Raw genomic sequence first — 27,450 nt, forward strand, 5'->3', positions numbered from 1 at the left:
GGGTGAGTATACCTGGGTGGGAGGGCAGCTATCAGGACGCATTGCCACTCAGCCGTGAATAGGCAAAGTGACCTTTTCTCTTCAAGTCAGACTTCTCAGTGTTCTTCCAAAGTACGTTTTAAAGAGCTATATCACCAGCTGATTCTATATGCTGCCTGGCTGCTGCAGCGCTGCATCTGTGGAGCTTCCTTGACTCAGTTATTACTGACAAATTCTCTTCCACAGTCCCAACTTCAATGACCTGCAAACACCTGATTTTGTGTTTGGTTGTGAACAGAGGGGATCCAGGCGTTTTACCATTAATTTATACCCAGTCCCAAATCAATATGAGCTGTAGATCTGAAGTCTTACAGTGATAAATTAAAACTTCCCCTTGCGCCTGTGCATTTTGGTAGCAAGTCTAAAGCCCTGGCCAGAGGGGCACATATAGAAGATGGATATGCAGAGGTGGGATGCATCCTGCATTCATACCATGAGCAATCTAGGGCAGACCACAGCTCAAGGAAGTACAGATCCATGGTTAGGGCATGAAGGTGCCAATGACATCAGATATGATAGGGATCTACCCTGAAATACTTTGTAGCTCTGTACATTGGGGGAGCTGGAAGAGGAAACTGCTTATTTATCAGGGAGGCAACAAAACCAATTTTACATCTCTGCCATCCCTTATAGACCAACCCAACTTGACATCCATTACCCCTAGAACTCTGTGCCCCAAGCCAGGCATAGAACACAGGCCAAATGGATATCCAGTCAGCTTACCATATTAGGGGCACCCATGACTGTTGGGATTTATTGGGAACAGAGGTTCACAAGCATTTGTTGGTAAATAGTCAACATAAGCAATTTTAAAGACAATATTGGAAGATCTATTTCTTTCCTGAAATGGTAAAATTTCATGACTTTATATGAATTCACTGACTTAACATGATATTCTAATTTGAAAGGTAGAGCGAACTTTAGAAACCTGATATGCTGTACATACTGGACTGGGCCATGTTGGAAGATCTGCTTTCACGCTTCTGAAGATGTTACCATACATGCTCTTGTCTTAAAACTGTGATCAGCATGAAGTAGGATGAGATTAACAGTCTTTATAGTCCACTTTAGAAATGTTCCACAACTGGCAATAGTTGCAACTGCCATAAAAAGTATGTTTCATACAAAGCAACAGATATTTTTTCTGCTCCAAAACCAAATGGTCTCCTTTTCCATATTCCAAGAGGAGTGTAGTCCCATATATGCAACAGGTGTATCAATTTCCTGCTCTGGTTTTGAGGATGCAGATACTTCTTTGGTGTTGCAAGCTGCAGCGCTGACCCAACAAGGCCATGCTTATCAGGCTGAGCCTACAGAATAGTTGTGCCTACAACAGGCCTCTTTATTTGGTCCATAGTCTCTTTGCCTATTTTTCTATGCTTGTCAATAGTCTAGAGTCAATTCTCTGTGTGCATTCATTTCAATGCTAGTGTAGTTCTGTGGCGTTCTGCAGGGGTAAAGGATACAATGGTTAGCCCAGCAATTTCATTCAGAAGCACTATGGAAACACAAAACTTTTCTTTCATTGTTAATTGCGTTCTGGCATACAACTGATATTATTTTCAGTATATCTCATAGACCACACTGAAAAGATAAAGGACAACTTACAATGGGGAAAATAATTATTTGATCCCCGGCAGATTTTGTAAGTTTGCCAATTTACAGAGAAATGAAGGGTCTATCATTTTTATCATAGGTGTATTTTAAATGATAGAGACAGAATTTCAACTAAAAATCCAGAAAAAACAAATGTTATAAATTCAGTTGCAGTTCAATAAATTAAATAAGTATTTGACCCCTAAGCAAAACATGACTTAGTACTTGGTGGAGAAGCCCTTGTTGGCAAGCACAGAGGTAAGACATTTCTTGTAGTTGGTAACCACTTTTGCACACATCTCAGGAGGGATTTTGGGCCACTCTTCTTTACAGATCTTCTCTAAATCCTTAAGGTTTCTTGGCTGTGGGAACTCAAAGTTTCAGCTCCCTCCATATACATATATTTTCTGAAGGGGTAAGGTCTGGAGACTGGCTAAGCGACTCCATGACCTTAATGTGCTTCTTCTTGAGCCACTCCTTTGTTGTCTTGGCCTTATGTTTTGGGTCATTGTCATGCTGGAAGACCCATCCACAACCCATCTTTAGTGTTCTGGCTGAGGGAAGAAGGTTCTTACAATACATAGCCCCATTCATTGGCCCCTCAATGAAGCAAAGTAGGCCTGTACCTTTAGCAGAGAAACAGCCCCAAAGCATAATGTTTCCACCTTTATGCTTGATTGTAGGGATGGTGCTCTTAGGGTCATAGTCAGCATTTTACTTCGTCCAAACACAGCCAGTCGAGTTAATAGCAAAGAGCTAAATTTTGACTGTGGTCCCAACTGCCTTGAGATCATTCACACGCTTCTCCCGTGTAGTTCTGGGCTGATCCCTTACTTTTATCATGATTATCCTTACCCCATGAGCTAAAATCTTGCATAGAGCTCCAGACCGAGGACTATTGATGTTTATTTTGTATTTCTTCTATTTGCGAATTATCACTTCAATGGTTGTCTCCTTCTCACCAAGCTTCTTGCTGATAATCTTTTAGCCCAGTGGTCATCAACCCTGTCCTCAGGGCCCACTAACAGGCCAGGTTTGCAAGATAACTGAAATACATCACAGGTGATATCATTTGCTGCTCAGTGATTGCAGTCTTCTAGTCTGCATCTCCCCAAGGTAATACATAAAACCTGGCCTGTTAGTGGGCCCTGAGGACAGGGTTGGTGACCACTGTTTTAGCCCATTTCAGCCTTGTGCAGGCCTACAATCTTGTACCCGATATCCTTTGACAGCTCTTTGGTCTTGCCCATGATGGTGAGGTTTGAATGGAAGAAAGATTCTGTGGACAGGTGTCCTTTATACAAATAACAAGTTGTCATTAGGAGCACCTTCCTAAATTGACAGGCCTAATCTGTGTACCACAAGAGCACATACTGTAGCCAGAAATATTGCTGGTTGGTAGGGGATCAAATAATTGTTTTACTCACTGAACTGCAACTAAATTTATAACATTTGTACCATGTGTTTTCTCTGGATTTTTGGTTGATATTCTGCCTCTATCATTTAAAACAGACCTATGATAACAATTATAGGCCCTTCATTGCTTTGTAATTGGCAAACTTACAAAATCTGCAGGGGATCAAATAATTATTTTCGCCACTGTAAAATAGAAGACAAAATCGAATAATCTCTGTGGTCTCTGCTGATGCAAAGGAGCTCAGGTACTGATTTTGGCAGACATGGCTAATGGTTGGCTCTATCTAGGGTAGCCACCTCATCCCTTTAAAACCAAATACATATTAATTATGCAGGTTCTGTGGCTGATTAAGGTGGTAATTAAACTCACTTTGTACCTTATCTTCATTAAATTAGTCTCAGAACCTGTGTAATTTGTATGTGTTTGGGTTTAGAAGGATGAGGTGGCAACCCTAGCTCTGTTAGCCCTTGTACACACGGTCGGATATTCCGACAACAAAATCCGTCGGATTTTGTCCGAAACTTGTGTTGCATACACACGGTCGGACAAAGTTGTTGGACAATCCGATCGTTCAGAATGTGGTGACGTTATTTCGTTACGACGGGACTATGTTCAGGCTAGAAGCCAATAGCTTTGGTCTAGGAATTTGATATGAGCATGCGTGGCACTTTGTACGATCGGAATTCTCTACAAACGATGGGACAAAGTCTCATCAGACCTTGTTGTTGGAAAATTTTATAGCCCAGCTCTAAAACTTTGTCAGTCGGATATTCCAATGGAAACAGTCCGATGGATCCCACACACGGTCGGATTATCCAATAACACGGTCCGATTGGACATTTTCCGTCTGAATGTCCGACCATGTGTACAAGGGCTTACACCTACGGTTTCCAAGAATCCTTTGATGGAGATCACAAGAGCAAAATTGTGGTGTAATTTGGCCTAACTAGGCACCAGATGGATGTGGATTTTCCCTCTTTCCAGAAAAGGGTCGATTTTCCTGTATATTTATTTACAACATTGTACTATGAATAACATGAGTATGTCAGAACTTAATCTGCTTTAATTTGAAACCCCATAAAAATATGCATGTTTAATTTACTCAGAAAATCCAGTCGGGATAAATAAACAGCTTACAGTTAGTTTTTTTCTTCCTGCCAGCATGTTGCAAAGAAGCACTATTAGTCTCTGTGTGGAAGCAGTGGTCTCTTTGCAGAGGTTCAACTTGCCTAAGGCTCTGTTCACATCTTGGCATTCCAAATTGCAGGCGGAATCACCGTGATTCTGTCTGCGATTCAAAATAGTGGCAAATCACAGGATGCCCATGAGTTCCCTGTCACTGCCAATGGCACCCCAATCGCGGTACGATTTTGCTGCGTTGGGCAACAATCAGGGTAAAATCACCCATACAGAATTGCAGGATGCCTGTCACCCAAAAGAAGTTCTTGTACTTCTTTAGGACGACAGGCGTCCCGCGATTCTGTTTGCATAATTTTACCGCAATTGTCACCCAATGAATCACACCATGATTGGGGTGTCATTGGAAGTGACAGGGAACACATGGGCATCCTGCGATTTGCTGCCGTTTCAAATCGCGAGCAGAATCGCGGCAATTCCGCCTGTGGTTCAGAACGCCAAGATGTGAACGGAGCCTAATGCAATCAGGAAAGCTCACATGCTTTGCTGGTTGGAAAACTTTAGCTCTGACCCAGCAGCGGCATGGTGGAACCTCTGCAGAATGTGACTACTGCTTCCACACAAAGGTCAAGGTTCTTCCCTGCACCATGCTGGCAGGGGACAAGCTGACCATTGTAAGCACCCCATCAGTATAATCATTTTTTCACAGCTGACACCTTTGCTGCATGTAAAGATGGAGGAATATAGAAAATAAAGCCTGTGCAAAAAAATGAAAAATATTAAAATAGTGAATACTATCACAACAATTATTAACCCAATACAGTTATCAGACTATATTTTTCACTATAATGGTATCTTAAAGCTGCAACTCTGACTTATGTGTCTGCTCACCTCTTGCGCAAGTAAATTATAAATCCGACTGCTCCACATATTATTAGCAGCAACAGCAGCACCAGAAGACAGACCTGCCAAACCTTAAAGGATCCTGACAAAGAAATAAAAAAATAAAAACAGGTTAAATAATTATATTTTAGTGGGTTTTAGAAGATGTTCTACACTTCTTGCAGACTAACAGTTCTCATCATTCACATCCAGCACATTCAAAATGAAAGGAGGGCAGGTTACACAATGATTTGGCTGTGCCCGCAGTGCTGTGCTGAGTAATTATGCCAAGCAAATACCTTCTATTGCTGTTTGCCCCCCCGATCATCAGTGGATTATCCCTTAAGAAAAATAAGCCTGTGCTTAGGGCACCAAGGGAAAGGGGCACCATGGAGTTCTCCCCTAGTTATCATGCCCTCAATATGGAACTAATAATTTCCTATGAAATAACTGCCAACACGCTCTTTATTTTAAATGATTGTTTTTTTCTTATTACAATCCTAAATACCTCCATTCACAGCGCCACTCTGCAGTCACATGACCTCCCTCTGCTGACATCAAAGGGGAATCTCCATGCCTCCCGCTGCTCTCCTTAGATTGGGGAAGGAGAGTGGAGGGGGATCACGTGACCGCAGAGTGGCACTGAAAAAAGGGTATTTAGGATTAGAATAAAAACAAAAAAAACAAACAAACACACACACAGTTATTTAGATCTTCATAAAACAGAAAGGACACATGTAATGGGGGTATGTGACCTAACGACCACTTTAACAGTCCTTATTAAAGAGGCTAAAGAGATAAAATTGTGTGCATAAAAGAAAAACAGAAACATATTGGGAAGCTATGAGCCTAAATGCAGACGAGGCATGGCCTTGATCATCTTTCATTTCTGTCTGAGCTGTCATCTAGGTTGTATTATAAATAGTCGAGGATTGGATATCTCTCTTTGGCCCCATATTAAAATCATGTCAGTAGCAGAATGACAGAGGTCAGGGACTCAAGCCAAGTACATGGCTATCCTCCACTTTAAAGGTCAGGCTTGAAGAGGAAAATAAAAATTAAAGGACCAGATAATATGGAATCTTCATATTCATTTACAAATACTGCCTATTATTGTTTAATAATTATTTGTAACTGCAAGTCATCTCTACCAGGTTTGCACTTTGACATCTATTTCTAGATATAAAATGTATTTAGCGATAGGTAAATCTCCGGATGTATAGTCTCAGCTTATTGTCTTTACATACTGTATGTAACAGGAGTCTATACAGCCTGTTCTGGTTTAGTGATCAGTTGATTTCTATCTCATCTCCAGTTTATGTGATATTTTACAGCTAGAAGTTCTGTACTGAAGTTTGACGATGTCAAAGATAGCGGGTGTCTTAAACTGGCCATACATGTGAGAAATTCTCTTGTTCAGCCCTAAATCTATGGATTCCCCTATCCATGCTAAATAGAGTGAAAGGATGAATTCTCTACTTCTGCCAGTTGTATTCTGATCACCAGCACCTGTGGCTGTCGGAATACCTGAACAGAGATGGCAGCTGATTAGCTAAAGTCACTGTTTGGTCAACTTTATTCAGCCAGACTCTTCATTTACTTAGGCTAGCCATAGACAGAGAAAATGTACTTCTTGCAACCAGTGTTGGTTGGAATTGGAGGAATTGATGTTTGTCTGATGGGGGAGCCATTGTGTTTGATGGAGGAGCCATTGTGTTCTCTGAGCAGGGGAAGCTGTTCCCGCTGGCAGAACACAGCGATTACTGCTAGCAGCTATAATAGCCGCTAACAATTGCATGTAAAATCCAAAAGGCTGGTTGTACCCAAGTTGAACAATCAATCAACTTGGATACATTCAGCCTGCCCATACATGGTTTGAACCTCAACGTCTATGGCTGGCTTAGTCAAAGTTCAAATGGAGGAGCAAGTGACTCAATTCCCTTTGTCACTCATGTGACAGTGCTCATGCTTGGTGACTGATCCAGCGCTGTCCATATAAAGAGACATATTGTTACAAAGAGACAATTATCAACCCTATGTAAGCCCTGACTAGAGCAACTCACAGATAACAAAGCTCCTGTTCCTTGCCTAAGATGGCTGATGAGAGAAGTAAAGATGAATATGGACTGCTTGGGCAGGGCGTAGTAAAGAAAAGGTGAATATATGCTTGCTGGAGGAGGACGGAGTGAAAGAGAGCTGAGTATTGGCTGCTGAAGAAAAGAGTAGAGTGAAGTACAGGTGAGTATGGTCTATTGGAGAAGAGAAGAGTGAAGGAGAGGTGTGTATGAGCTGCTTGGGAATGGTGAATTGAAGAAGAGGTGAGTATGGACTGCTAGGGAAGGGTGGAGTAAAGAAGAGGTGAGTATGGACTGCTAGGGAAGGGTGGAGTGAAGAAGAAGGGTAGAGTGAAGGAGAGATGAGTATGGGTTGCGGAGAAAGAGAAGAGTGAGGATAGATTAGTATGGCCTGCTGGGGAAGGGAAGAGTGAAAGAGAGCTGAGTATGGGCTTCTGGGGAAGGGTGGAGTGAAGGAGAGGTGAGAATGGGCTGCATGGGAAGGGTGGAGTGAAGAAGAGGTGAGTATGGGCTGCTAGGCAAGGGTGGAGTGAAGAAGAGGTGAGTATGGGTGTCTGGGAAAAGGTGGAGTGATGAAGAGGTGAGTATGGACTACTTGGGAAGGGTGGTGTGAAGAAGGGGAGAGTATGGGCTAGTGGGAAAGAGAAGAGTGAATGAGAGGTGAGTATGGGCTGATGGGGAAGGGTGGAGTAAAGAAGAGGTGTGTATGGGCTTCTGGGGAAGGGTGGAGTGAATAGGAGGTGGGTATGGGCTACTTGGTAAGGGTGGAGTAAAGGAGAAATGAGTATGGGCTGCTGGGGAAGGGTGAAGTGAAGAAGAGGTTAGTATGGGCTGCTAGAGAAGGGTGGAGTGAGGAAGAAATGAGTATGAGCTGCTAGGGAAGGGTGGAGTGAGGAAGAAATGAGTATGAACTGCTAGGGAAGGGTGGAGTGAGGAAGAAATGAGTATGAACTGCTAGGGAAGGTTGGAGTGAAAAAGAGGTGAGTATGGACTGCTGGGGCAGGGAAGAGTGAAGGAGAGGTGATTATGGGTGTATGGGGAAGGGTGGAGTGAAGGAGAAGCGAGTATGGGCTGCTTGGGAAGGAAGGGGGAGTGAAGGAGAGGTGATTATGGGCGTATGGGGAAGGGTGGAGTGAAGGAGAAGCGAGTATGGGATGCTCGGGAAGGAAGGGGGAGTGAAGGAGAGGTGATTATGGACTGTTGGGTAGGAGAACATTTAAGCTAACTTGTTACTTTGACCTGCATGAGCAAAGAACAGGTCTGCTTTATATTATATACACACACACACTTTTCTACTCCCCCTTCCCTATCACCTAATATGCAGCTCTGTCTACAACCTACCAGAAGCCCCAGACATCCTTCAGTTGTCAGTGTCAGGACATGTGGTTGCTGTTAAAGGACAGGGGCTCTATTCACTGCTTGAATATCTCTGTCAAAACTCCCAGTGCTATGACTGTGCCGAGGTGCAAGGCATGAAGGAGATATCTTTGGTTTGGTTCTTAAAAGGTAAAATCCCTTCAAACATGAAAGCTTTGCTTTAATTTAAAGTCAAGGTCTTACTGCTTAATATCTCTAAATGGATGGTACTGGCCCGCTAACTACCTCAAAAACGACTTCTGGGCAGATGTGTACATTTGTTACCTTGTCTCTTTTCCACCATTAGGCATCCTGTAAAAGACCCAAGGGATTTGTCCTGGAAGGCAAAGACCTGAGAATGATTGACAAGGTCATTGTTCCATCTACGTATAAGGAGTTGGTCACTGTAAGTACTCAAGATGTCAGCGGAGAGGGACAGCTTGTCCTGCATACACATGACATTCAGTTCTAAGGGAAGAAAATTAAAGATTGGGTTCAGAAACAAGTATTCAAATAACAGTAGCTGTTTTCTAAATTAAAAATAAAAGGGAGGATGCTGTGTTAATTGCATTAGCCAATCAGACAAAAGCTGTATTTTTTTATTAAACAGTCCAAATATTTTTTGTAGTTCTGGATAGAGTGGGGAAGGGTTAGAACCCCAGTCATGCGTTTTTTCTGTCTGTGTCCCTGTCAGGGAAATATACACTCTCACCAGAACTTAATTTTAGGGAAAATCCAAAATATTGAGTTGTCACCGGAATGGTAATTAGGTTTTAGTTTAGGTGGAGATCCATGTACTAATGATAACAGTCTTAGAGGATATTTTCAGCACTTTGAAGAGACTTTGCCTCTCCATTTATTTATATTTTTTTAAATAAATACAATTTTTTAAAGATTTTAGAAAAGATTTTAGAAAAGAGGATACATACATTGTGTACATAGCTCAGATTTTATAATCCAAGTTCATCTCTCTTCTTATTGTGCATATAGGACAGAAAGTGAAGGGGTCACAGATGGCAGAAAAAAAACTTGCAGGGACAGAAAGTGAAGGGGTCACAGATGGCATAAAAAAAAACTTGTAGGGGTTTTAACCATTCCTTACTCAAAAAATGGCTTCAGATACACAGTATGTTAAGCCTAGGAGAATATTGTATAAACTGTAATTAAAAAGTTCCTTTTTTTGCATGGTAATTATAACGGCATGCCATAGGCCAGATTGGCCGAGATCCCCCCCATGTAGAAAGGTATGCCATAATAGGGGTGGTAGGCAGAACGGTCCAAAACAATCAGGAATTACTATTTCAACAGAGACTGTCTCCTATTAAGCCTTCCTCCAGCTGCCACAAAAGGTCGACAAAGTTTGAAAACCTACATCTAATTAGGTCACAGGTCTCTACTGATAGTGGAAGCCCATGAGTATGCATTAATGCCTCCTAACAACCATGAATCAAGGGTACACAGATGGTGACACAACTACTCTCATGAGCTTCTGACATTTGCAAAATCACAACCAGGGATAAATAAATGTGAATTCTGCTTTGGGCCCCTAGACAAGATCTTTGATCATCGTACACCCAAGATGACCCCGAAGACAAGACATTTTTATTTCTGAAAGCCAGAATTAGGAGGGTACTAACCTTGTATATATGAAGGAGGTACATTACACGAACAGTGATTTTCAATGGAATGGCTTAGCAGGATTTTTATTCTGTCCAGTGTAAAAGGCTCCATTGTCATCCATTCAGAGCAATCTAGTAGCAAGATAACAGATGTTTTCATCCTGACACATATCTACTCTACAGCAACTTTAAAAACCCAATTGCAGGTTCCAATGTAGGAAAACAAAGCGGCTGCCATATTACCTAGGTTGGAGTCCTTCATACACAGGTCAAGTTTTATCGAGGTGACCGTGGAGGGACATATGTTTTCAGAGCCAGGGCTGGGTTGTTGGACAGGCAGTAGTGCAGTAGAGGATCCATCTGAGAGGCTACAACGGCTTATTGACACTAACCTAAAATAACACAAAAGAGGCCATGTAGCAATGACACAACAGAATTGAAAAAAGGGACTATCATTGTAGGCACCTAAAAATCATTAAAGCTGAAGTTTAGGTATGCCCATTTTTATTTAGTTACCTTGGTCCAGGTTACAACATTGGTTACATTGGTATAACAACAGGATACGCAAGTTGGAAATCACTGTAGTAGACACAGCTAGTACAGTACAGTAATCTCAACTAGCTTTTGTGTCCCGGGCCGAGCAGCTACCCTTCTGCTTACTGAACACAGTAGATAGCCCACTAGGCATGGGCGACCATTCAGATAGAACTCTGCATATTCTTAACTAATGCAAAATGTTCTGTGATTTGACAATGTGGAAATGGTGACATCACCCCCTCTTAACCTTGTCCAATCAGAGAAAGCATTGTATTAATTTAGAGAAGTGCTCCTTAAATAGCACCTGTGCCTAGCAAAAGACCTCCTACATTCACAATGCAGCAGGGCAGCTGCTTGTTGCAGGACCAGGATAGCAGTGCCTACTACAGTGATTTCCAGCTTCCACAAAGACCCTATAGGTATGGCACCAGGGCAGGACTTACCATTGGGCTTGACTGGGCTCAAGCCCATGGGCCCCACCCAATAGGGGGCCCTGCCAAGATACATAGCCGAGTGTACCCGGCTCGGCTCATAGTTACTGGGTGTGAATGTGAGCCGAGCCAAGTACACTCGACTACTCTCGGCTTCGTTCGGGACTGCGAGAGGACCCGAGAGCCACCGAGATACACAAGACTCTGTATCTCGGCAGCGCCATTTTTAAACTTCAAGACTGCAATGACAAGCCTGCAAATGACAAGGCTGCAATGACACTGGACAAGGCTGCAGATGGATGGGCAAGGCTGCAGATGGACACTGATAAGGCTGCATTGATGGACATTTAAATGTAAGTTTTTTTTCCTTAAAAATTCCTCCTAAACGTGGGGTGTGTGTTATACGCCAGCACGTGTTATACGCCAATAAATACGGTAATGTATAGAAGGTAAGGCCCGAAAGTGACTCAAGCCCAGGGGCCCCCACCACCCTAAGTCCTGCCCTGTATGGCACACACATATTTACATTGATCCAGGCTAGACCAATGTAACTATGTAAAAATTATCATACCTAAACTTTCACTTTAAGTATTTATAGAGATATTTTCCAGGGTTTCAGACAGGGCTGTCTTTAATACTGATTGGACCCTGGGCAAAACTTTTCTTGCCCCCCCCCCATGCAGTTTTGCTCTCCACCTGCTCTGAGACATACAATAAATAGCAGCTAGACTCAAAATCAGTTTACTGAATCAGATCAGGCGGCTATTGCAATTGTTTGCTTAGGTAACAGTGTATCATTACCACTCACTTGGGGTATATATACGAAAGGCAAATCCACTTTGCACTGCAAGTGCACTTGGAAGTGTAGTAGCTCTAAATCTAAGGAGTAGATCTGAAATGAATGGAAGCTCTGCTGATTTTATCATCCAATCATGTGCAAGCTAAAATACAGTTTTTTATTTTCCTTGCATGTCCCCCTCAGATCTACAGCGACTTTACTTCCAAATGCACTTCATCAAGTGGATTTTCTTTTAGTAAATAACCCCCACTGACTGGTTGCTAGAGGTTACAGCACACATTACGGCTCACTGATTAGTTACTAGAGATTAGAGCACATGATTTCTGCTTGTTGATTGGTTGCTAGAGATTACTAGATTACACGCCCCCTGAGGATATGACCTCAGGGGGCGTGATATACGTATCAAGTCTGCCGGCCGCCGCTATTTACATATGAATGGCACCGCTATTTATATACGAATGCCAGTAATTTACATGTAAACACAGGGTCTGCAGGTGAGTCATCTGTACACAACAATAGGGCAGAGCTGGGCAGCATTAGTAGACACAGCACAGGACCAAAACCTCAAGGGAAAAGAGAATTTAAACCAGGATAGTTGGCAAGTATGAGGCAGCTGCTTTGGGCCCCACAACAATGACAGGGCCCAGGGCAGCTGCCCCTTTTGCCCTGCCTTAAAAACGGCCCTGGTTTCAGATGCCAGGTCAACAAGGCTACTCTGTAACAATGTTATTTTAGCTTTGAACACCCGTTCCTTGAGTGTCACTGTTGCCCACAGCAACCAATCAGATTCCAGCTGTCATTTTCATATGTAACAATTCTGATTCCAGCTGTCATTTTCATATGTAACAATTCTGAAAGGAAAACTAGACTGCTTCGACCATGACTTTTTCTGTAAGACAAGACACTTAAAGAGGAAGTAAAGGCAACATTTTTTTTTTAAGAAAAACACACCCTGTAAGGCAAAGGCATAATGAGCTACTAGCTCATTATGAATAACTTACCTGAGAACGAAGCCCCCGAAGCGGTCCTCCGTCTTCCTCTTCGCCGCTGCCATGTATCCCGGAGCGACTTCCGGGTCTCGCGGCTCCGGCGCTGTGATTCGCGGGAGCCGCAATGACATCACTCCCGCGCATGTGCATGGGAGCCGACACTCGCGGCATATCGCCGATATTTGTGGCCTGCCCAGTGCGCCTGCACGCCGCTGTCTACGGCGCATGCGCCGTAGACAGCGGTGGCTGTCTTCGGGTAAATATCTCCTAAACCGTATAGGTTTAGGAGATATTTCTTGGACCTACAGGTAAGCCTTAATCTAGGCTTACCTGTAGGTCAAAATTGGTTGTAAGGGTTTACAACCACTTTAACACACATGCAAATTCTTGTTTCTTGATCATACATCACAGGACACAGGAGCTCATTACATAGTGGGTTATATAGTCACCTCTGGTGATTAGACACTGGTTAACCCCAATTAAGGAGAATTCCTCCCCTATATAACCCCTCCCATATGGGAGGCACCTCAGTTTTTTCGCCAGTGTCTATGGTGGTTGGTCACGTAAAACATGTGCTATGAAGAAAGCTCTGTGCAGGTCCCTGCGGGGGCCTAAGGGCTACAACAAACCAGATCAATATCTCGGGCCGATATTTGACTCCCAAGATGGTATGGTACCCAGGCCTCGTCGTCCGAAGAAACAAGGTTTGGCCTGTAAGTCCTCTCCATTGGAAGACTGGGCTCTGGGAAAACCAGACTTGGTGTACTGTTTACACAGAGCGCACAAAAGTTTCTGGCAGAGTCTTTTACAAGGTCCAGGTAGGAGGTTCTTCTGAGAAAGAACCCCAGATAAACCTGAAGGTTGGCTAACTCTGCCCGCCGTGATGGGTGAAGGCTGGAATCTGTCTGTTTCAGCAATTCCTACGGCGAGGACAGGTAAGGGAAGTTAATCCTATATATATTTATATGATGGATTTCTTCATTTTGAGTAGTATGTCTTACCTGGTTTCCACCACTAGAGGGATTAAGAGAAGCCTGATGCATACTTACATGCCTTTCAGTACACACGCTCAGTGAAGCCTGGTTCTCCAGAGGTCTTGCGTCTCCACTGCAGTCCCTGCCACAACAAGGTAATACAGGGGTCCCTTGTAGTCTGGGGGTCCCACGCAGCTCTGATGAGACTCCTTTTCCCCCCCTGGATTCCAGCGGTCCTCGTGCACGTGCGCCGAGCGCGCTCCCAGGCTAATGGAGGAGGGGGGAGTGTGGTTGTGAGCCGTGCATGTTGGTGTGCACGGCGCTGTACTGCGCAGGCGCCAGGCAGCAGTTTTAAAAGCCCAGAGTGTCAGGGGACTGTAAGTGAGAGACACAGGAGCTGTGGGCAGTAAGCATCCCAGGGGATTGGATCCAGGCAAACCTTAGACACCTACTCAGCATCAGGTTGTGCAGTATTAAGCATATATATATTTTATTGTGAGACTTTTAGCACAACAGTGATTGCACTTTGTATTAGTACCTCTGCTTTGCAGCTTAGGACTATGTCTCCTCGTAAGAGGGTCTCAGGGGGAGGTAACAAGGGCACTGGTAAATCACTGCCTAGGTCCAGGGGTTCTAAAAATGCCTGTAAGTTACCATCCCCCCCTGCAATACTGGAGCCAGCCTCACAGGACGAGTCAGTGCCCCTGTCAGGTTTTACAGCCTCTCCTAATGTACCAGCCCCGGTATATGTCACTGAGGACTCCCTTAGGGCTACATTGGAGGGTTTTGAAGGGAGAATCATGAATTTTATTTCTGCTTCCCTGAAAGATAGCAGGAAAAGGGGTAGATCCCCTCCCTCTGCTGATATTCCTCTTTCAGCTGATTCTTCTGACAATGAGGAGAGATCCCTATCTTGGGACAGGGATCTTGAGCAGTCGGAAGAATCAGAGGAAGAGGAGAGAGTCCCCTCCACCCAGGCGCTCAGAAAACAGGTGCAGTATTATACTGAATTGGTGCGTACCACATTCAGAATGCCTGCTGCTGAAGTCGCTACGTCCTCTGTTTCTTTCCTAGGAGTCAGGAAAGTCCTACAGACTGCTTTTTCCTTCCCAATTCATCCCTTAATGGATAAATTGATGTATGAGAATTGGGGACATCCCGATAAACTGTTTACTCCTCCTAAAAGGTTTTCTATGCATTATCCTCTGGAGGAAAGTTTCACCAAGAAATGGGGGGTCCCATCTGTCGATGCGGCTGTTTCTTGTGTGAATAAAAACCTGACCTGTCCATTGGATAATGCTCAGGTATTTAAAGATCCAACTGATAAGAAGTTGGAAACATTATTAAAAGCCTCCTTTTCCATGACTGGCGCTGTAGTGCAACCTACAGTCGCAGCTGTGGGGTTGTGTCAGTTACTCAAGGAACAGGTTAAGCGGATGCTTGGCCTCCTTCCCAGTGAGGAAGTGGAGAATTATGCAGAAATACCTTCTGTGTTTCATGATTGATGCGATTTTGGATTCTGTCCAACAAGCATCTCGTTTATCTCTCCTGTTAGTACACATGCGAAGGGCCCTATGGCTAAAAAATTGGGCAGCTGAGCTATCGTGCAAGAAGCATTTGATTGGGTTCCCGTTTAAAGGGAAAGTCTGTTTGGAGAAGAATTAGACAAATTCGTCCAAAAAATTTCAGGGAGTAAATCTACTCTCCTTCCAGTCAAAAAGAGCAAACGTCCGTCATTTAGGGGTTCTCTCTCTCCCGGAGCATCAAGCTCTAAGCAGTGGCGACGGCCTTCTCAACCCTCCTCTACAGGAAAGGCTCAGGGCCGGGCCCAAGGGCAGAAAAAGACTTGGGGGCGGAAGCCTGCCAAGCAGAGCCCAAAAGCTTCCTTGTGAAGGGGCGCCCCTGCTCGGCCGAGTGGGGGGAAGGCTTCGGCAGTTTGCGGAAGCCTGGCGAGAAGAGATCCTGGACAAGTCGGTGATCTCTTTGGTATCTCTGGGCTACAAGCTAGAGTTTCAGGAGATTCCACCTTCTCGCTTTCTAAGGTCAAGGATCCCCAGGGATCCAGTAAAGCAAAAAACGCTATTTCTGGCCTTAGATCACTTACTATCCCAAGGGGTGATAGTAGAAGTGGACCCAAAAGAACAGGGTTCAGGGTTTTACTCGAATCTCTTCACCGTTCCAAAGCCAAATGGAAGTGTCAGACCTATCCTGGATCTGAAGGATCTGAACCGGTTTCTACGCATCCGGTTCTTCCGAATGCAGTCAATTCGCACTGTGGTCTCCTCCCTGCAAGGGGGAGAGTTTATGGCATCAATAGACATCAAGGGTGCATATCTCCATGTGCCAATTTTTCCCACACACCAAAGGTATCTAAGGTTCGCGGTAGAGCGGCGCCATTTTCAATTTGTGGCCTTGCCGTTCGCTACGGCCCCTCGAGTCTTCACAAAAATTCTGGACCCTCTCTTGGCAAACCTAAGAGCTCAGGGTATAGCCGTCATGGCTTATCTAGACGACTTGCTTCTCATGGAGAAAACAGTAGCGTTCCTGAACCACAGTGTTTCCGGAACACTAGAACACCTGGAACACCTAGGTTGGATTATAAACCTAGAAAAGTCGTCCCTACAGCCTGCTACCAGGTTGGAATACCTGGGTATGTTTATCGACACCGCTCAGGGCAAGGTGTTTCTTCCAAGGCCAAAAGCCTTGGCCATCGGGGATCTGGTGCGCCTAATTCTGGGCAGGAGATCTTCCCCCCATTCGGTTATGCATGAGACTGTTAGGAAAAATGGTCGCCTCCTTCGAGGCCATTCCATTTGCCCAGTTCCACTCAAGGCCTCTGTAAAGATGCATCCTTGCGGCCTGAAACAGGAAGCCCCAATCCTTGGATCTTCCAATGTGTCTATCCCCAGGGACAAGCAGGAGTCTCGTCTGGTGGTTACAAACCGAGAATTTGCTGAAAGGCAAAACCTTTCTTCCTCTTCCATGGAAGGTAATTACGACAGATGCCAGCCTGACAGGCTGGGGAGCAGTGTTAGAGGAGACGTGCTCGCAGGGGAAATGGTCTGCGATCGAGAAGCTATTGCCCATAAATGTCTTGGAGATCCGGGCAGTTTATATGGCTCTCATAAGGTGGTCTTCCAGACTACGGGGTCTCCCTGTTCGGGTTCAGTCCGACAATGCCACAGCAGTGGCTTATATCAATCACCAGGGCGGTACCAGGAGTCTGGTAGCGCAAAAAGAGGTGAATCGCATACTTGTCTGGGCAGAAAAGCATGTTCCATGCCTTTCTGCAGTCTTCATTCCAGGAGTGGAAAATTGGCAGGCGGATTTTCTGAGCCGCCAGCAGTAGGCAGGCCATGGATCCTCCCTCTCCGGCCAGATCTGCTCTCACAGGGTCCAATCTACCATCCTGCTTTACACAGTCTGAATTTGACGGTTTGGCTGCTGAGACCCACATTCTGAGAGACTGTGGGCTTTCGCGGCCAGTCCTTTTTACTCTGGTTAATGCCAGAAAGCCTGCCTCCAGGCTTATTTACTACAAAATCTGGAGGGCATATGTTTCCTGGTGTGAACTCAGGGAATGGCATCCTAGAAAGTATGTCATTAGCAGGATCTTGGCCTTTCTCCAGTCAGGCCTGGAAATAAATTTGGCCGTAAGCACTATCAAGGTGCAGATTTCGGCCTTATCAGTGTTTTTTCAGAAGCCACTTGCATCGCATTCCCTGGTGCGGGCTTTCATCCAGGCGGCTATGCGGATAAGGCCGCCAGTCAAACCTCTGGTATGCCCATGGGATCTAAATTTGGTTCTCTCGGCTTTGCAGGGGCAACCTTTTGAGCCTTTGCATCTGGCTTCATTAGTTCTTTTGACCAAAAAATTGGTTTTCTTGGTAGCCATTTCCACGGCTAGAAGAGTGTCAGAAATAGCAGCTCTCTCCAGCAAAGAGCCGTATCTAATTGTTCATAAGGACCGGGTGTTCATGCGCCCCAACAGGTCCTTTCTACCTAAGGTGGTTTCGGGATTCCATTTGAATCAAGATGTAATCCTACCATCCTTTTTTCCGGACCCTCAGTCCACAGATGAAGAATCTTTGCACACTTTGGATGTGGTTAGGGCAATCAGTATCTATCTTCAAGCAACTGCTCAGATAAGGAAAAATGATTGCTTATTTATTTTGCTGGAAGGCCCTAGGAAGGGCCAGGCGGCATCAAAATCCACTCTCTGAAGGTGGATCAGACAGATTATTTCTCAGGGAAAATCCCTCCTTTTCCAGTGAAAGCGCACTCTACTAGGGCTGTAAGTGCTTCTTGGGCAGTGCATCACCAGGCCTCCCTGGCTCAGATCTGTAAGGCTGCAACTTGGTCATCAGTCCACACATTCACCAGATTCTATCAGGTGGATGTCCGAGGGTGAGAGGATATCGCCTTTGGGTGCAGTGTACTGCAGGCTGCAGTTTAGGTTCTCCGGCCCATGGCGGTCTATAATTATGATCTGTGTCTCCCTCCCCTCAATCTGAGCATTGCTTTGGGACATCCCACTATGTAATGAAGCTCCTGTGTCCCGTGATGTATGATCAAGAAAATAGGATTTTTATATACAGCTTATCTGTAAAATCCTTTTCTTGAGAGTACATCACGGGACACACGTTTTACGTGGTTTCCTATTGCTTTGCTACAAAACTGAGGTGCCTCCCATATGGGAGGGGTTATATAGGGGAGGAATTCTCCTTAATTGGGGTTAACCAGTGTCCAATCACCAGAGGTGACTATATAACCCACTATGTAATGAAGCTCCTGTGTCCCATGATGTACTCTCAAGAAAAGGATTTTACAGGTAAGCTGTATATAAAAATCCTATTTTTCAGAGCAGGTGTTCCCACTGGAAGACTTCCTCTCACCTCTAATTGTTATGGTCATAATTGTAACATTTGGGATTTTTCATCACTTGCTATCTTGGTGACAGGGGTCACTAGGACAACTAGAGGAGTTGAGGCTGGGTTCACACTTCCGACGGATGCGGCTCGCAGCAGGGGTGTGGTGCGTCCCTGTTCCCCTTTCAGGGACGAATCAGGGATGAATTTTTGCCTGAATTCAGCCCTGAAAACGGAGCCAAAGATGCACAGCGTTCCTGTGCAAGCCACTCCGCAGTCGCAACGGAAATATGTGAGCCGGCTCCATAGAAAGCCGGTCACAATGTCCTGTCATGGGAATTGGATGCGGGGTATGAACCCCAATTTTAAATCTCCCCAGTCCAGTCTATCAAGCACTAAGCAAAAATGAATAAAAAAAAGTGTGATTTGTATTACTCACCAGTGTTCTCCATACAATATGGTGGACAGTGTGTTCAGGCTTCTGAGAACATCAGACGGTGTGCTACTTTCCCATGTATAAACAAATGCATCCACAAAATCCTTTTGGCTCAAGGCGGACCCTATAGAAAATGATTCAGGGCTTCCCTTATAGAGAGCTACGGCCTCAGAACTGAGGGTGTATGGCCTGTAGAAGTCAGGGAGCTGCTGATCTACAGATAGACAGCAAGAGAAAATGCAGAAGGTCAATTGTATTATATATAATGTATGTATTTTTAAAATTTGTTTTCAGACTGATGATCATATATTTTTCTATATATTTATTATTATAATATTTTATATATATAATTTATTAATTTATTTTCTTCTTTCATGACAGCTGTACCTTAATAAAACCCTTTAAGCTGGCCTTACGCACATCAAATTTCACCCACTTCCTGCTGAATCTGCCAAAATGCATTCAGCAGGTGGCCCTGTCGGCAACATCTGTATCATCAAAAGTCAATTTTTCAAACTAGTTTTGGCTAAGAAGCTGGGTGAAAAACTGTCGGCTGCACGGCGCCTGCGTCCAATCAGATAGCTGCAGCAGGAGATTCGTCCATCCGCTCTATTGAGTGTGGATGGAGGAATCTGTTACATTTCGTTCATTCAGCCTACAGGTTGAACAAAACAAACCTAATTGTTTGGCTAGACATTTTTTTTTTTAAGTTTTAAGCTCAAACAGTTTACAATCTGACTGTACAACCTCCTTTAAGCTGGCCATTGATGGATCGAATCTCGGCCAGTTCAGCAGGGACCAGCCGAGATTTAAACCATTTATGGGCAGGCTGAATGCATCCATGTCAATCCATTGGGAACAACCAGCATGTTGAATTTTCCGCATGCGATTATTGCCAGCAGGATTATTGGCATTGCGTTCTCACAGCAGGGACATTGCGCCCCCCCCGCCGGGAGAACATAATAGCTCTGTGGGAGGAAGTCAGTGTTGATGGTGGAATTAAGTGATTTTCTTTACTGAAACCTGTGGTTGCAGAAAAGAAAATTGCACAATCTATGACCTGCCCTAGGGTCACCATATATTCTAGCCATACAATCTTTGTACAATTAACCTTAGATTTACCAAAACTCTAATCTGAAGACCTACCTAAATTATACAATCAATTTGTTTCAAATCAGAAAGACCCCTGCACAACATACCCCGCTTCCCGAAAATAAGACCTAGCGTGATTGTCGGTGATGGCTGCAATATAAGCCCTACCCCCCAAATAAGCCCTACTCTGTTTCCCCGAAAATAAGAGCTACAAGGACTTTAACTAGGGCTTATATGGGGGTAGGGCTTATATTGCAGCCATCACTGACAATCACGCTAGGTCTTATTTTCGGGGAAACATGGTAGTTGTTGGTTGTTAGTAGAGCTAAGGGAGATTGTAACAGGCGTGGTGATCTACCAAAAACAACTCTATGCCCCTGTACACACGGTCGGAGATTTCGACAACCAAATCCGTTGGATTTTGTCCGTCGGATTTTGTCCGAAACTGTTGCATACACACGGTCGGACTAAGTTGTCGAAAAATCCGATCATTCAGAATGTGATGACGTAATTTCGTTACGATGGGACTACGTTCAGGCTAGTAGCCAATAGCTTTGATGTAGGAATTTGATCTGAGCATGCGTGGCACTTGGTCCGATCAAAATTCTCTACACATGATCGGAGTATGTCCGATCGAACCAGTTGGTCGGGAAATATTTCCAACATGTTGGAAAATTTGGTCCGACGGATATTCCGACGGAATCAGTCCGATGCATACCACACACAGCCGGATTATCCAACAACATGGTCCGATAGGACACATTCCGACGGATTCTCTGACCGTGTGTACAAGGGCTATGAAGTACAAGGGCTTCCTTGATTGGGGAATCTAAAGAAGATTGTAGTGTATGGTGAGCAATACATATGTAGATCAATGAGGATGGATTTACTGTATATTTCTCAAGGTACTGTATATGATTTAAAAAAAAACACATTTATTTCTTTGTATATTTTCTTTTCATTATGCTCCTGAAAACCGATGTGTTTATTACTCATATAGATTCCGCTAACCTGCTTAGAATTACTATACAGTGATTGTTCCTTACTATTGCGTTTGCTCGATGCAAATCTATCAGTTATAACAGACAAATATAAACGATATTGGAAGGCTTATCCTGTAACTAAATTCAGCAAAAGTGCTCATTGCATTGTCTGACATATAGACAGCCACTAGACTACAAATCTCAAACTGCTGTATGAAAATATAGAATAGCAAGCATGTAAAAAAATGTCATATTAAAATGACCTTCACATCAATGATGCAATGATTATTGCAAATATGTTAGTTTTCCTTTAATGTAAGACCTCAGAAGAGAAACCAATACATGATATGAGTAGTGTATATGTGCAGCTGGTGCCCATCAGCTCAGCACAGTGCGAGCCAGCCAATAGGATGTCAGCTGGATGGCTGTCCTGGCTGTTACCCAACACAGCACTAAGAATAGCACCGCCTGCAGAGTGTACCTAATACCTGATACTGCAATTCTGGATAATCCCCCCACTCTGTGCCACTCTTCCATATGTCACTTCTTACAAGTCTGTCATCCATCTACTCTATAGGATTCATAAGGCCTCTGAATGTAAAGGTGATTTCTCCTATTAATTAGCAGCACAGTCTTATTTAACCCATTTACAACCTCTATATGCAAATATGAGGCAGCAGACGGGTGTGCCTTAACACCCAGCCACTACATACCCAATATTACCAAAAGTATTGGGACGTCTTTAAACGCACATGAACTTTAATGGCATCCCAGTCTTAGTCCGTAGGGTTCAATATTGAGTTGGCCCACCCTTTACAAATATAACAGCTTCAACTCTTCTGGGAAGGCTGTCCACAAGGTTTAGGAGTGTGTCTATGGGAATGTTTGACCATTCTTCCAGAAGTGCATTTGTGAGGTCAGGTACTCATGTTGGACGAGAAGGCCTGGCTTGCAGTCTCCACTCCAATTCATCCCAAAGGTGCTTTCTGGGTTGAGGTCAGGACTCTGTGCAGGCCAGTCAAGTTCCTCCATCCCAAACTCACTCATCCATGTCTTTATGGACCTTGTTTATGGTGCACAGTCATGTTGGAACAGGAAGGGGCCATCCCCAAACTGTTACAACAACGTTGGGAGCATGAAATTGTCCAAAACGTCTTGGTATGCTGACACCTTAAGAGTTTCCTTCACTGGAATTAAGGGGCCAAGCCCAACCCCCAAAAAACAACCCCACACCATAATTCCCCTCCACCAAATGATTTGGACCAGTGCACAAAGCAAGGGCCATAAAGACATGGATGAGCGAGTTTGGGGTGGAGGAACTTGACTGGCACAGAGTCCTGACCTCAACCCGACAGAACACTTTTGGGTTGAATTAGAGCGTAGACTGCGAGCCAGGTTTTCTCATCCAACATCAGTGCCTGACCTCACAAATACCCTTCTGGAAGAATGGTCAAACATTCCCATAGACACACTCCTAAACCTTGTGAACAGCCTTCCCAGAAGAGTTGAAGCTGTTATAGCTGCAAATGGTGGGCCAACTCAATATTGAACTCTACGGACTTAGCCCTTGTACACACGGTCGGAGATTCCGACAACCAAATCCGTCGGATTTTGTCCGTCGGATCTTGCCTGAACCTGTTGCATACACACGGTCGGACAAAGTTGTCGAAAAATCCGACCTTTCAGAACGTGATGACGTAATTTCGTTACGATGGGACTACGTTCAGGCTAGTAGCCAATAGCTTTGATGTAGAAATTTAATCTGAGCATGCGTGGCACTTTGTCCGATCGGAATTCTCTACACATGATCGGAGTATGTCCAATCGGACCAGTGTGTCGGAAAATATTTCCAGCAAGTTGTAAAATTTGGTCCGACGGATATTCAGACGGAAACAGTCCGATGCATACCACACACAGTCGGATTATCCGACAACAAGGTCCGATAGGACACATTCCAACGGATTCTCCGACCGTGTGTACAAGGGCTAAGACTGGCATGCCATTAACCACTTCAATACCATGCACTCTCGCCCCTTCCTACGCAGGACAATTCTGAGCTTTCAGCGCTGTCGCATTTTGACTGACAACTGCGCGGTCATACAACACTGTACCCAAACTAAATTTTTATTATTTTCTTCCCACAAATAGAGCTTTCTTTTGGTGGTATTTGATCACCTTTGCGGTTTTTATTTTTTGCGAAACAAACTAAAAAAGATAAAAATATAATAAAAAATAAAATAAAAATATAAGTTTTTCTTTGTTTCTGTTATAAAATTTTGTTTTCTCCTTCACTGACGGGCACTGATGGGCACTGATATGTAGAATTGATGGGCACTGATAGGCGGCACTGATATGCAACACTGATGGGCACCGACAGGCAGCACTGATGGGCGGCTTTAATGGACACTAATAGATGTCACAGATGGGCAGCACTGATTGGGCAGGTACTGACAGGTGTTAATGCTGGGCACTGATTGGCACTGTGATGGACACTGATTAGCACTATGGTGGGCACTGATTGGCACTATATTGGGCACTGGCAGGGGGTTATGATGGGGCACTGACTGGACACCAATTGGCAACTGATGGGTACATTTGATGGGGGATGTGCTGATAATCAATTTTCTAATTATCAGCACAGACCACCCCCTCTGACAGGGAGAGCCACCGATCGCCTCTCCCTGTCAGCGCGAACCGAGGAATGCTGCTTACCGGCACTTCCTTGTTCTCGCGATGATCAGCTGTGTCAGGGGCTTCTTATCAGGATCGGAGATGCAGCGTGTCAGAGTGACACGCCACACTTGCAATCGCCGAGCGCCGGCATGTTATCTTGGCGGATGTCATATGACATCCAGTCAGGATAACAGAACCATTCCCGGCCGTCAATCTGTTATATACACTATGTTGTCAAAAGTATATATGTCACCAACATCTAGTGGTAACATACTGACGATCAGGATTTGGGTAAAATGGGCTCCCAATGACGCCAGTACTGTGCAGCCAATATATGTGCAGAAAGACAGGGATTCCTTCTTATCTTTGGGCATCAGAGCCCATTTAAAGCACTGGCTGTGACTGGCATAAAGGGAATAACTTGTCAATTCTAGTTTAACAAAAACTATTTAGGTTAAAAAAATTCAAAATTTAAATCAGCATCCTCAGAGCCCCAACCTGCAGCTGATCAAGAGAATAAAAAACAAAAAAACAAAACAAAAAGGTGTCCAATTTGTACAGAGAAAAAAAATATCTTCCAGATCCTTCAGGCAATTGGATATTCTTTGCATCAACAATTTACAGTGTTACTTCTTATAAATACTTTTAGACCCTTTTCACACTGAGGCGCTTTTCAGGCACTTTAACGCAAAAAAAACCCACCTGAAAAGCTCATGAAAACCTATTTCCATTAAAGTGGTTGTAAACCCTTACAACACACTTTGACCTACAGGTAAGCCTAGATTAAGACTTACCTGTAGGTCCAAGAAATATCTCCTAAACCTACACGGTTTAGGAGATATTTGCCGAAAGACAGGCACCGCTGTCTACGGCGCATGCGCTGTAGACAGCGGTGCGCAGGCGCACTGAGCGCGCCGCAGTTAACGGCGATATGCCACGAGTGGCAGCTCCCGTGCGCATGCGCGGGAGTGACGTCATTGCGGCTCCGACGAATGACAGCGCTGGAGCAGCAAGACCCACCAAGATGAGGGAGGCTCCGGACTACAGGGGACAGCGGTGACTTCGCTGGCTCCTGTGTCAGGTAAGTGACACATAATGGACTACTATGCGATGCATAGTAGTCCATTATGCTTTACCTTTGCAGGGAATCAAAGAGGAAGTAAACCCTGATGGGTTTACTTCCTCTTTAAAATCAATGAATGCTTTCACACTGGGGCAGTGCGCCGGCAGGGTGGTGAAAAAACGCCCCTCCCCATTGAAATGAATGGAAAGCGATTCAAAAGCGCCTGAAAAGCTCTTCAAAAGTGCTCAGTGTTAGGCTACTTTCACACTGGGGCGTTACGGGAGCTGGCGGTAAAGCGGCGCTATATTTAGCACCTGCCAAATGGGCTCCCATAAGTTGGCCCTTGGGCCCAGGTGACATATGGACCTTTGGTTTATCCCGCTAGGTCACCCAGAGGACAGTTAGTAAAAATGTCACCTGATTGGACTTTCCCAGCCCATGCCTTTTTGTTATGATTCATATGCTTTACCCCTGCATAGGTGAACGCTTGTCAAGTTGTTATGTTCATTACAATAAAAATTATTGTATCAGAAATGTAACCCTTCCCATGACCACCAATGTGGGGGGGGAGGGGGTTAACTTTCTCCAGCATTGCCACAAATGCAGAAGTGGGGTGGTGGGTTAAAATTTCACTGCCATGAGGAACAATGCAAGGTGTGTGTGGGGAGGGGGGGGGGGGGGGTTGAGGGAGTGAACATTCACTGCCATGAGGAACAATGCAAGGTGTGGGGGGGAGGGGGTTGAGGGCGTGAACATTTACTGCCATAAGGAACAATGCAAGTTGGAAGGGATGGGCAGGGTTAACATTCACCGCCACTGACCATCCATGCAAGGAGGTGGGGGGGGGAGGGGGGTCAGTGGCAGTGAATGTTAACCTCTCATCCCCCACCTGCATTGCTGGTCATGGCAATGTTAACCCCTTTCTCATTTCCAGCCTGCTCCAGTCCCATTCCCCTACTGTCTGTTCTCTTCCAGGTGTTTGAGTGGACACAGGGCCACCATCAGGGGGGTACAGCCATTACAACTGTAAGGGACCTGCCCGGGCCAGAAGAAGGCAGGACGGGTGAAGGGGAGCAGTATAGAAACTATCTCACCATTTCTGCAGTTCTCATGTCATAGACATCAAGCTCTTTACTGCCACCTCTGGCTACTTTGTGCATGTGCACCCCTCGTGTGACAGCGATCTGCCTGTACTATGCTTCTCAGCAACATGTCAGCTTTGTAAAAACGAGCTGGGACCAGGTCGGAAGTTACAAGTAGGGACTGTGATGGAAAGGGAGGGGGGCTGTTTGTGTACAGGGAGGGGCCAGAGGCTTGTGTGTGTACAGATTTGTGTATGTGGGGCTGCCATATATATGGGTGTGTGTGTGTGGGGGGGGGCACTGACATATATACAGGTGCGTGTGTGTGTGGGAGGGGGGAGGACACTGACATATATACAGGTGTGAGGGGGCTGACAAATATACAGGTGTGTGTGTGTGGGGCGCTGACATATATACAGGTGAGTCTGAGGGGGGCTACCATATATACAGGTGTGTGTGTGTGTGTGTGTGTGTGTGTGTGTGTGTGTGTGTGTGTGCTGACATATATACAGATGTGAGGGGGCTGACAAATATACAGGTGTGTGTGCGTGTGCTCTGACATATATACAGGTGTGTGTGTGTGTTGACATATATACAGGTGTGTGTGTGTGTGTGTGTGTGTGTGTGTGTGTGTGTGCTGACATATATACAGGTGTGAGGGGGCTGACAAATAGGGGTTGTCCTACACCTACCGGAGGAAGTAGTGGGAAGAGATCCAATCCCGCAGCTGGGGGGATTCAAAATCCTCCCTCCAGCAGCTCTCGCAGCCTGCACTGTGCACTGTTCTGAATGACAGGAGTGACCGCAGTGTCACTCCTGTCATTCAGGTAGCTAGACAGCTGTGTGCTCATCTGCTCTCAGCGCCCGCTCTCCCCATAGCATCTCTGCACCCAGGGCACATGTCCCTTCTGCCTGCCCCTTGTCCCGGCCCTGATATGCAGATAAACTCTTTTCAGTCAATAGATCATGCAAAATAAAGTAAAAAAAATAAAAAATATATTAAATAAGCAAACACCACGTACCACCTGTGCCATTGGTGCTGATCACGTACAGTCCACTGTCTCTAATCACACCTTGCACACCAATCTTCTCAAAAATCTTTCCTTCCCTATTGTACATGACCAGAGTGTAATCCCGGATGCGTCCTCCGGCAGGTCCCTTTAGCTCAATGAAGCTATATGGCTCAGATCCGCGCATCACCCCCACTTCACTGATCAGCAGAGTCATAGGAGAGGTAGGGGTAGCAGGCTGAGAAGAAGTTCTGGGTCTGGAGGTGCCAAATGGGATTATATTTGGAGCCTCACAGTCATTCTTAGTAAGGGGAGTGATCTTGGTGATCTGCAAAAAAAAATAAAAATAGTTATGTTATATGCATATTAAAGGGGGCCTGTACTGAGAAAAT

At 44.9% G+C, this 27,450-nt stretch overlaps 1 protein-coding gene across 2 annotated transcripts in view; it reads right to left on the reverse strand.

The window, feature by feature from the left end:
* Positions 1-846: 846 nt before the first annotated feature.
* The window catches only part of LOC143924760 (uncharacterized), a 133,233-nt gene continuing 106,629 nt past the window's right edge, over positions 847-27,450 (reverse strand). For both annotated transcript variants that reach the window (XM_077449210.1, XM_077449209.1), the window contains exons 8-14: positions 27,071-27,386; positions 19,159-19,369; positions 10,365-10,513; positions 10,140-10,253; positions 8,788-8,970; positions 5,081-5,174; positions 847-1,486 (exon numbers count right to left, since the gene is read on the reverse strand). In XM_077449210.1, the coding sequence (XP_077305336.1) occupies positions 1,423-1,486; positions 5,081-5,174; positions 8,788-8,970; positions 10,140-10,253; positions 10,365-10,513; positions 19,159-19,369; positions 27,071-27,386 (1,131 nt within the window). In that variant the 3' untranslated portion in view covers positions 847-1,422. The remainder of the gene's footprint in view (positions 1,487-5,080; positions 5,175-8,787; positions 8,971-10,139; positions 10,254-10,364; positions 10,514-19,158; positions 19,370-27,070; positions 27,387-27,450) is intronic.

The sequence above is a fragment of the Lithobates pipiens genome, unplaced genomic scaffold (genome assembly GCF_037356315.1).
Source record: "Lithobates pipiens isolate NorthernLeopardFrog02 unplaced genomic scaffold, aLitPip1_a1.2 Scaffold_22, whole genome shotgun sequence".
Lineage (NCBI taxonomy): Eukaryota > Metazoa > Chordata > Amphibia > Anura > Ranidae > Lithobates > Lithobates pipiens.